Source organism: Phytophthora infestans, genomic scaffold, assembly GCF_000142945.1.
Source record: "Phytophthora infestans T30-4 supercont1.79 genomic scaffold, whole genome shotgun sequence".
NCBI classification, from domain to species: domain Eukaryota; phylum Oomycota; class Peronosporomycetes; order Peronosporales; family Peronosporaceae; genus Phytophthora; species Phytophthora infestans.
Window position 1 is genome coordinate 499360 of NW_003303680.1, and position 11655 is coordinate 511014.

Sequence of the window (11655 nt, forward strand, 5' to 3'; positions counted from 1 at the left end):
ATTCTCCTTCTCCTCAGATCCAGCACACTTCCCCTTCCAGCTGCTTGGACCGTCGGAGTCGGAGTATGCATGGGCAGTGATCGTCAAATTGTGGACACAGGCGTCAGCGCAGGCTGCTCCCCCTGCGGTAACGTTGCTGGCACTGTGGTGCCTTTTTTTCTGGTGTCCTGTGGTGAGCTCTCGACTTCGTCCTCCCTATGAGCTCCCCAGGTTTGCCCCGTCGGGGCTAAAGTTGCTGCACTCCAGTCTTGGTGGTTCACTATTCCGTGGCATAAACTGCGGATGAATGAGAACTTTTCGTACCATATCAACCGGGCGCCGTGTGGAGCACGCCCCATTGGTGTATATTGCCAGTCACTGACCACGTAGGGCATCACGTGAAGAAGGCACCATTCGGTGCGAGGTACACCTTCCGGTTGTGCCCGGCAGTAGTTGTCTGGGACCCACTGGGCTAACCTCGCCCACCTCTCAGGAGACGCAACCAGATCACTGGCTGCGACCGAGTCGTCACTGCACTGCAGGTAAGCTGTAAGCCACTCTTCGCAGTACTGTCGGGGGTTAGCGTCCAACGTGTCGTCTCCTGCCAGCCGCTGTATTGCTGTAAGTTGTTCATTGTGGAAATCGAGTTCTTCCTACTTGATTAGGTGAACCAGGTCCCCGTTCTTGGCCTCGTGTTCTGGATAAGGAACAAGTGCCGTAGAGCCTGGTGGTCTTTGAGTAGCCATTTTGTGATATCCGTCGGTCGCGATCCGCGTCGCTTAGTGAGAGGGATCTGAAATGTCTCTCTGAAGAGTACACACCATTTTGAGAAGGCCTCTAGATACGCCCAAGCTATCAAGTCCGCAAGAGGCACGTCTACCTCATCCATTGAAACTGACTTCGATGCGCGCAAGAGTCTGAAGTAAGTGTTTTGGACAAGAACACCATAGGCAGGGCGAGCGTAACGTGTAGGCATAGACACCACTCCGTTCCCGTTAGTCTCATCCTGCTGAGATCCAGTTGAGTAAGCGTCAATCCCGTACGCTGCGTGAATGTGTTGTTCTTCCTGTTGGAGATCTGCGTCCGAGGCGTTCTGGCGATAAGCCGCATCGAGGATGGGTAGTCCGAGTCTGGCATGAACGACATCTAGCCGCGCTCTCATTTCTTGACGTTTAATTAGAATAGAGTTGACGTCCCCTCTGTCCGCTAGTTGGTTTACTGAGGCCAAGTCTATGGTGCGTTCGGCGTCTGTCAGGTTATTCACATCTTTCTTCCATGAAAACGTGTTCGAGATGTCTGCAGCAAACTCTGGGTCTCCTTCCGCCCTCCATTTGAGGTATAGCTCCCCGTGTCCGACTCCATAAAAATGCCGTTCGTCATGCCTTAAGACCAGAAAGGTTGAGAGGACGTGAAGATCGAAGCTGGCTCTAAGATATTCTGTTGCTTCCCTGTCCGTGAATGCCGCGACATATCTGCTTTCATGATCGACGTTGTTTGGGAGTCGGAGAAGTTTGTATAGGTAACGTTGGATGTGGGCGTCGTTAGAAGCTCTTGTGTCGAACACCAGTATGGGTTCTCGCAAGTACTGCGCCATCGTCCGAAGTTCATGAGGACCAGCCTAGTGGTGTGGCGGCACTGGTTCTCCAGCTGAGCGTAGTCTGGCTCTGGCGTAGTGAGCAAAGAGCGCTGCAGTGGCCCCTTCCTTGAATTCATAACCTGGGTGGTCAGAATACAGCCGAGCGCACTCCGCTATAGGATCGACGAGCCCTAGCGCGACATCATTGCGTAAATTCATCATCATGAGCGCGTAAATTGACTGCTTCAACTCTGTGACCTGTTGGACCGTTGCCCTTGAGTTTTTGAGTTTTGACGTTGAATGATTCGTGGTTGATGCGTATAATGCAAGGAAGGCGCATTGACCATTGACCATTTGCCTCAACCTCCACTTCTGTTCCATTGAATCTTACTAGCCATTGTCCCAATTGAACGGGCAGACCAGCGTCCCCTTCGTTAGTGCCCATACGCGTTATTTTTAAAAGTCAGATCCTCTTGGGAGGTTGGAGTTGCCGGCACTATGTCCTCCTGTTCGTGGCCGTCTCCACTCTGTGTGGGCTTGGAGACCACTGCAGTAATCACTTCACCGGTTTTCCCCTCCACGGCACGCTTTGTGCTCTTGATATATGTTGCCATACTATTCTGCATCCCCTTAATAGCGCCATCCTGTAGGCCTATTTTCCCAGACAGTTGTTTGACCTTGCGAGCGGACCGTACCACAGCGCTGGTGGTGGTGATCTCCAATCGGCTCTGTGAGTGCTGCTCGGTCGCCCGGGCGGCAGCAGCAGTGGTCGCTCCCCCTGTTGTTGCTAAAGGCATTACCTCGTCCTCTTGAGCGGCGCTAGCTGACCGGGCGGATTGGTTGAAATCTGCCGCTCGTGGTGGCGTGGTCGTGGCTAAGAAATCACTCTGTGGCCCACCTGCATACGCATAAGGTGCCTCGTCACGTTCGTTCTCTTCCCATGCTCGTGTAGTCTGCTTCTCATCATCAATCTGCATTTGGTCATCGTCTTCCTCCTCCTCGCTGTCTGAAGAAGCGAGCTCCGCAAATTGTCCCAACGCTTCGTTCCTTAGAAAAGAAGCGAAATGCGCGTCCTGCCCTTTGTTTAGTGTGGTGGATCGCGATGCCGCTGCGGGATGAGTGGTGTTAGTGCGAGCCATGGGAACTGATGCTGTTGTCCGCGCGTGACTGGCTGAGTATGTGTACGAGCGACTGTATCAGCTGTGTGACTCGCCTTCGCCGCGCCCTCCGATGGTTGGGCATTGGGGTTTGTTGCTGCCTAGCGATTTTGTTTTCTGGATTTTCTAGATTTTCGTGTTTTTGTTATGAATGCTTGGTCTGCGGCAGTCTCTGCGTAAGTGCCCTTTGGGGCGGCCGTGTCCGACGTTGTCGCTACTGATTCGATTCTTCGGGGTATGGACTGCTGCTCAGCGGTGGAGACAACCTCTGTCACCTGTGCGGGTGGTCGAGTTGAGTCGACCACTTCAGCTTCAGCCGGTAGTAGGGGCTTCACAGTCACCTGAGGTGGTTGGTAAGATTGCAGCATCTTAACCAGGTCCTCCATCGTGTGAACATTAAAGTCCACGCGAGTTGCTCTATGGGTTCGTGCCACTTCTTCCTTTCACCTTCTGGTTGATCTCGCTCGAACCAAGGCTAAGCTCTCCGGTTTGGTTCTGCATCTGGACGTGCTGTAACCTGGATGCAAACATTTTGTGCATGATTTGCCGAAGAATTGCTGAAAGTGGTGATTGGTGATGGTTGCTCCTTCCATTTCTATCGTAGACACCCCTTTCCGTGCAGGAGGGCATTGACGCTGCGCGAACCGAATGATATGATACCGGTTATCGTAAATTTCTGTTCGGGTGGCTCGAGCATATTCTACGTCGAGGACCTTTGCCCCTGAGAAGCAGGAGAAGGCACGAGACAGCGGCGCCAGGCCCAACTTGAACCCACCATACACTCGGACAGCGTATTGAGTCTCTATTTGTGCTGGGGTGAAGTACCCTGTCCCCTCCTCTTCTGGAAGACGTTCGGTTGCTTGAGGGTGATGACTTCCGCTCTTAGGCGCAAAGATTTACCGATCCATCGAGCAGCTCCTCTCTGTAAGTGGAAAACTACATGAAGTGTTTGCGCACCATCGAAGTATAGCCTTTTGACATCTTTTTGGAAGGCTCTCATCATTGCGTGCCCCGTGTTATCGTCCGTATTGGCCAAGAAAAAGTCTTTGAAGATGGCTGCGTGAGCGGTGTTTGACGTCATGCGAATTGTAGCAGGGAGCACCACCGTGAGGGTGAAGTTGAAATATGTATCGTGCATATCCTCGATCATTGCTCTATGCTCGCTAATCATTGTTTCTTCGATGAAATTTGGGGTGTGTGGGAGGTCGAGATGTCCTCTGGTCTACGTGAAAAATCTGTCATCTTCTCGTGCCGTCCAGGCGCGGATAGATTCGTCACAACTAACGTTTGCTGGGGCCAGTGCTTCACTGCGCATCGCTGCTTTTTCCGCTTTCCATGTTGTTGTGTCCACCTCCCAATCCGTCATCAAGGTGTGCAGAAGTTGCTTGATGTGAACTGGATTCCATACCCCAGCAAGCATATGCGATCGCCGTGCTGCTGCTTCACTGACTCTCGACTGGCTTGGCAAATGTGCCTGCACTTTGGTGCTCCATGTGCTCATGGCGGCCTGAGTCACTGAGTGTGTCTCGGGAGCCGTTTCTTCGTCCGTTACAGTTGTGTCCGTTAAAGCGCGCCCCTGTGGTTGCTCTTTGTTCTCCTCAACTCGGGTCTCCGGTGCGCGCTGTGGCTGCTGCGCATCGATGTCTTCCATCCTCCCTTCTTGTGGCAGCGGATTCTGAGCCACTGCAGATGGGGGCCCTGGACCTTGCGCTCCCATGCCTGGCTCCGCCATCGCCGCGTCCGTCGCGCTTAGCTTGTCCTCCCGCTTGTCCCTGGCGCGGTGCTTGCTTTGGGCCACTCACTGCTGAGCGACCTTTCCTATTCAAGGTATTTTTACGAGTAGAGCGCTACCGTCTTAGCCCGCATATAAGACATATGTGCTGTAAATGAATACAACGCTGCTTGTGTGTTATATTCGTTTAGAAAGCCTATGTGCTGTACAACGGACAAATTGTTTGACTTTGAAGAAGCAAGTTTGTGGGTCCTGGAATCTGGCTTGGTCGTTTAGGCTTGACCCTACTACGCGATCGGCGTGGGTTCAAACCGCCACGCTGTGCTTCTTGCTAAGAGCGACAAAGCCGTGATCTTTCACGCCTATCCGATAGTCTGCTAGAACAGCGAGTTTCTCGTGGATACTATAGCTAACGTCGCTCAGCAGCCATGGCTGTGTAAATTATAAAATAAGAGAATTAAAGCCAAGTAACAGCAGCACCGACAAGTTTGTTCAATAGGTTGGTTGGGAGCTCTCAAGAATATTCATTGGTTGGTACAGCTTTAAGTAGGTTTCAGGCACATGTGTTCTAATTAGGTAGGTGGTCAAATTGAGGTTTAAGCTAGATGTCGAGCGAATTCCGTATTTTTTTAGAACACATATGCCTTATATGCGGGGTAAGACGGTAGCTTCGTTCCGAAGATCTAGGTATTCTGGAATACGTCACGAAAACGAAAGTAAGATGAGCGATCTAAGCCAATTTAACAGAATGAAATGCGCTTAAGCCCCCCTTGAGATTTCGGTACAGACTCTTCGATGTATTATTTGCGCTAGCCCGTCGTCAAAGCACTGCTTAATGAACACATTAAATTTATAAATTCGTGCACAGAGGTTGATTTTTTTAGTCGCCGTTTTCGTGCTTTGTCTTCGACCGATATCGCGTATGCGCCCTGTAAACCGACCCTTAGGGTCGGTCTTATAAAAGAGGGATGGGACCAATCAGCGATCGAGATTGCGGGTCATTGGCAACGCCTTTAGGGGTGACACCGCTTCTTGGCCCACTGGGACGTTGTGTGGCACGGTATTGGGATACACATATGTCGCCAGACGTTTTCGTTCTCCTAGTTACCTTTTTATAAAATTAGTGGTGTAAATGAGGTTGAATTTTTTTTTTACTGCTCCAGCTTACACTACAGATGTGCAGGTCCTCATGTGAAGCTTCTGGTATAGCTTCTGTCTGCTTTTGAAGGTTATTTTGCCCAAAGTGCCGGTTTCACCTTAATTTTGCATTACGAGAAAAATCGATTCTTAAGCTAATCTTTTCACACGATATCTCCCCTGTCAGAAAATTGAACACTTTTAGAGCTTTGTATGAAAGTCCCCAATGATTTATTATCTTTCCGTATTTATTCTTCCCAATGCCGCTTCTCAAGCGGGCAGCCGATATGCAGGAGATCTTGAGTGTCATGGCATCTCCTTGTACAGGTATCTCCAGAATTGAACAAGAAGATAAGGGACACGTGAAAACGGTTGAGAGCGTCTTCTTCAACGCGTCGACTGGATGGCGGCAGTGAGTCAAACATTTTTTGTTGTGTCGGAGGCGTTTCTCAATGACACGGGGATCCAAGCTGACAGCTTCTCACGCGGGCGCGGATGGTATTCGAGTGCACGTTGAGGGGTTTTCGAGTGCAGACATTTTTGCCACGAAATGGCGGAATGCCGAGTGCAGATAACACATGGCGATATCGTCGGCTCTATATCTGTCTTGTCCGGTCCATGCTTGTTTGAATGTACTACACTGTCCTTGGGGCCGGATGCAGAGCTCACCAGGATGTAAGAGGAGAAAAATACATGTATTTGTGAGAAGAAAACATGAGTGAGCCTTGGATCCTGGTTCACTTCCTACACAAGGTACGCTGAGCTCTGCTAGTCCAGTCCTACGCTCAAATGCTCAATGCCAACTGTCACTCCTGATCGTCTTAGCTGTCCAAGTCCTGATCGTCGTCGGCGTCACGGCCGACACTGCGGGGATGCGATTCGTGTGTGTTTGCGTGGGCGGCAGCACTCTTCGTAACATCGAGGCCAGTACGTCTTGATTCTACGATCAGCTGCACCAATTTCTGGCACTCTAGGAAGACTTGCTTGCCTCCCTCGAAGTCGACAAGCCACCTATATCTACCAGCCCGACTTGAGTAGGCTTGAATTGTGATAATCATGCTGATGTCTTCCTCTTCTCCGTTGACGACAACGGCAAAATCCTTTGCTATCTGCCAGCCATAATGATAGTGCGGTTTCTTCGTCAACTTCTTTTCCAGGGATGGAATCGAAAACGTGCGGCAGTCGGGTGCATCAATGAAGAGTGCACCAGCGATTTTGCGTTGTCCCCCGCAAAGTTTCGTGGTAGGAAGAATTTTTTTGGCGACAGTCAGATCGAATTGCTTCCTGATTGACATCACTGCGAGAACGTGAGAACAAACCCACCCTGTCGACCAAAACATTTTGCAATCGCATCGGAAGAGCGCCCGTATTTCACGGATCTGTACAACAACAACACTACGAGATGAGATGAGAACAAACAGATCATTGTAGCATGAAACTTACATTATCCATCGAGATCACAGGATGGAGCTGTAGCTGAAATGTTTTGGCCCGATCTGAATGGTCCAGAATCTCCACCTCATTTAGACAGAGATAGTGGACGTTGATATCTTCCACCGTATCGGACTCCCTAAGTTTTCCGACCTTGGCTTCGAGCTATCTGTCGCAATTGCAAGATTAACTAAAGATTAAGGCGCATGGAACAGATAAGATGAGGAGGACCTACCTGTCGACTCTCACTTTCGTAACCTCACATGCAGGATCTGTATCTGTGTCCATGTATTCGGTTGCGTTGAACAGGAACGATCGTGGCACCCTCTTTCTGTTCACAACCTTCGTCTTCTTGTAGTACATCGATGAGCTAGTGTGGCGCACTGCCTGGTGAATGGTGTCGTCTGGAATTGGACCTGAGTACGTATAGATCCATTAGCCATCAGTCCCTATACCTCACTGTGTAACAGTGAGTACCTCCGGAGAAGTGGCTAATCGCGCTGGTCGGTGAGTCCGCGCTCATCAACGAGAAAACGCCAGGAATTGAGTCGTTGAGAACAACGCCTGTTTGCGCACGCTTTGCTGTCACGCCTCAAGTTTAATCACAGCGTTGTGTGACTCCAGGGGGTTTTGATTCGGAAGGGCACCGGGGGCGCCGCTTGTCGTGTACCATCGCGTCCACGTGTCTGTCAGGTATATTTTCTCGAACCAAGCCGCATATTCATGCTGCCCATCTGCCCGCCAGCGCTGCAAACACAGCTTTTTCGACACTGCCCCAAATTGTGCAGGCGCCCTCGTCTTATGCATCTGGGTAATGTTCACCTTGATATTGTCCTGGTAATAAGCTGACGAAGTCTCCACGGGCTTCAGCTGAATCCGATTCTCGTGACTCTTTCGCGTCAAGTGGGGGTAGCAGTCAAGCAATGTGATGTCCGGCCACACCTCCTTGTATGAATTCGCAATGCATGCGGCAGGATCAAGACTCCCAAAGCGCACATTGAGATCCACACCAAAAAAAATCTGGGTTTTCTCCAAGACGGTTCGAAAAAGAGTCGTGAAAGCGAATTGATGCTCAGTTCGTACGAACATGTACGCCCAGGGCACGAAAGACTTGCTGTATTTCTTCTCGGCAGTGAAGTGCGAATGGTACGTTCCAAATGCAACCAGCACCCAGCCACCTAACATTGATCGAAAAACTGTTAATCAACAATCATCACTCGAGAGCACTAATAGAAACGTACCATAGTGGAGCTTGTACGTTCCGTCAGTCGACGCAAATACTCCATCTTGGTCCTGTCCCTCTACAGCGTAGAGAACATTTCGAAAAACGCGTCTTGTCGTCATCACCAGTCCAAAAGACTCGTAGGTCTTCCCTTCTTCATGTAAAAGTGGCGAAAACACTTGAGTACCAGCGTTTCATTTCGAAACTGAGGCGGCTTCGACGAAAACGTTGTCTCATCAGTAGTTCTGTCAAAACCACCAGCACTGAAGAAGTCGAATGCGGAGTCACACAAGCGCAGGCCAGCCCATTCGCTGAGATCCGCAAAGCTTGCCACCTCGGTCTTCTTAGCGAGCGCATTCATCATGTAAGCTTTCCGTTTTTTCACTTGATCCCGGCTAGGAAGGATCGCTAAGAGATCCGGTCTGGCTTCGTATTGCCGTGCGATCATCAGGAGAGCCTTCCTTGGTCCAGCATTACTTGCGATAGCTGCGTCGATCTCCGATTTGAAAGTGGGGTGTATGCCTTGGCGCCTTCGCTCACTAAGTGTAATTGAATGTGAACCACGAGCTTCGAGTGCAAAACAGCGACTATCACGATCGTCTTCCCCGTTGATCTCCATTACGCGGAAGTAGCGATTGCAGCTGCGGTGATCAACACACCTATAGACCTTGGCATGAAACCGCTTCCCCGTGTTGAACATGAACACGTAGCTGAACGCGTCTTGGAGCTGAATCGCGACTTGCGCGCTTTGCATCGTTTCATGAACCGAGATGCGTTGGTACCGTCCTCTGGTCGATGGACGACTCGGTCTATGCTCTCCCGTGGAGCTCTCCACCATTGCCCTGAACACAATGTGAAATGCACACGGTAGGATAGATGAGTATGAAGTAGAAGCAATTTAGAGTATTACGGTGAACGTACGGCGAGCGTTGAATTTGCTCTTATCGTGTTGACGGAGAAGCGCTTGAACGAAAGGAACTCTTACACTATGGACTGGCGTAGCTGGCGAGCGAAGTTGGCGATGGAAGCACACTAACCCTAGCTCGTGGATCGCTTTGTAGACGAACGCCTGCTTGTCGTTGCTGCAACATGTAGCTTACATTAGCTACGTCTGAACTAATGAAGGCAGAGCCTTGACGCATCTTCTTCCGTGCTCAAGCCTTAACCTCAGCAGTGCACTCGGTCATTCCCTCAAGTTGAACAAGGGACACTCGGTTTCACACCTTTCGAACAAAACACTCACGGTGCACTCGATTTCCTAAAAAAAAAGCACTCGAAAGTAATATCGTTCCTTCTCACGCAGCACGATAGCAAATCCGCCGACTCGCCCCTCTTGGCCATGCAGCACTCGGCAACTTTTGCGGCCGTTTTGAAGTCAACGTTCCAGCACCCTTCAGTGATACAAGACTCTGGTTGCAACTGGGCGTTCAAAACGGAATAAGTCGCCATCACGCATGTGATTAAGAGATAGCCACGAGCGTTAACTCTCATTCTTGGTCGAGATTTGGCAAAATCCAATGCCTGAAAAAAGGGAAGTGATGTTGTCCAATCCGAACAAGTACTCGAAAGATAATGCATCGTACATTAGCCGACAATGGTCGTCACAGTATTGGAAAAGGTCGTTCAGTAATCTGAATACGGTCGTTACTAAACTTTGGTATTTGTAAGCCGTAATCCGATGAAGGTCGTGACTGATTTTATCAAGATTTGACAGAATGACGGTAAAAACGGCTGAACAATTAATACAGAAGTCCCTTCGATAATGTGCCCCTATTTTTAAAGCAGGCTATAATTTCGATCCGGTGCTTTGCTCTTTGGTGTGGCCAACACAAGAAGGCGAAATGTGTGTATCCCAATACCATGCCACACAACGTCCCAGTGGGTCAAGAAGCGGTGTCACCCCTAAAGGCTTTGCCAATGACACGCAATCTCAATCGCTGATTGGTCCCATCCTTCTTTTGTAAGACCGACCCGTCTGAAATTGTGGGGGTCTTGATGCAGGCAATCAACTGATTTGAATGTACTGGTTCCTCCAATCCTGGTCAGAAGATATTATCTTGTGAAAACCCTTTATATATAAAGGGTTTTAGTCAACCTGTCTACGTCTTTTCGAGTACATATATGTAAAAGAACACTGATAGGTACCTGTTACAGATGGCTCACAGCGAGCCATTTGTTTTTTCGGACGTTACGGCAACTATCTTAAATTGAGTTTTTTTTAGATGCTACATTGTCTGTACACTATTTGTCATTTGCTTCCCTTACAATCATAAATCGGTATTGTTCTGTTTAAATTAGCTGCGAGGTCTGATATGGACAAGCAATTCACAAACCAAGTCAAAATTACCTCTTATCTCCAGATTGTACTGGATGAGAATCAGTTCTTTATTATTAAATAGAGGTCATTAAGCGAAGGGGATGTGTATTGGTGAACTACGTCTGAAAAGGCACACAAAGTGCTGACATTCGTCGAAAAGCTGCTGAATCCGCCAGAAGAGAGCGTAGTCGTAGACGAAACCACTGAAATGGGTCGTAAGCAGGACCGGAAGAAGCAAATGTCATTCCTGGACAAGCGCGACATCATCACGGCATGTCCTCTTCTTCAGGGATCTAATATTCACTAGTCCTGAAGGCCCGTGTGCTTTCAGTGTTTTCTAAAGACCGGCGCAGGTATCGAAATTTTAAGGCTCCAAGCTCCATATAAGGGGGGGGGGGTCCACGCTCACGCTGAACAGTTTGGCAGCGGTGATGCAGCAATTGCCATAATGGAGATTGTATCCATGTCACGGTACAGCTCTGGAAAGTGATTCCTCCGAATAGTGCTGAAAAGAGCCCGACGATATCACTCACTACAAAGAGAATTGTCTGTACAGAACGTGTTCCGCGTACTTCTCCGTATGAAGAGCTGATACCGTGGTTTACGGTACAACGAACAGCACCGTTTACTAGGGTTACAGCTCTAAAATTGCTTATGGTGCGAGCACAAGTATTTGAAACGGAAATCGACGGATATCAACATAATAATAAAGAAGTAAGGGTATAGGACCGTCACTTCACAGCTCCTTTCTGTTGGACCAGCCTTTCAGTGGTGGCATTTCTACTTTTGTTTTCTACTTTACAATCCACCAAGCATTTCCAGTCATGCGTCTGACCTTCGTCATCGCACCCGCTATTTTCATTTTCAATTGAAGATATCGCCGCACGACTTTACCACGGGAAGAAACCATTCTATTAGCAAAAAAATTCTTCGAGCAAGCCAAGAGAACTGGGAGAAGCGTGGCCTCTTTGACACGATAAAATATCTTAGACAAGGCAGAGGCGATGAAAGTGGCGAAAAGTTTGATAAAAGATCCTACTCAGGCAAATAAGGTGTACAAGACGAGGGTTGCGAAAAAGTTCAATCTGAAAGATATTAAGGGCT

The 11655-nt window shown here is 49.2% G+C and overlaps 2 protein-coding genes across 2 annotated transcripts; both read right to left on the reverse strand.

Moving 5' to 3' along the window:
- Nucleotides 1-1362: 1362 nt before the first annotated feature.
- On the reverse strand, nt 1363-2926 carry PITG_18681 (uncharacterized protein; the record flags this gene model as incomplete). The annotated part of the gene is made up of 3 exons (XM_002997264.1): nt 1363-1665; nt 1947-1984; nt 2121-2926. 3 exons carry the CDS (start codon nt 2692-2694, stop codon nt 1363-1365), a joined length of 915 nt encoding a protein of 304 aa, XP_002997310.1.
- A 1008-nt stretch (nt 2927-3934) lies between these two features.
- On the reverse strand, nt 3935-4444 carry PITG_18682 (uncharacterized protein; the record flags this gene model as incomplete). The annotated part of the gene is made up of 1 exon (XM_002997265.1): nt 3935-4444. The coding sequence occupies one exon, from the start codon at nt 4442-4444 to the stop codon at nt 3935-3937; it is 510 nt and encodes a 169-aa protein (XP_002997311.1).
- Between the last annotated feature and the right edge of the window lie 7211 nt (nt 4445-11655).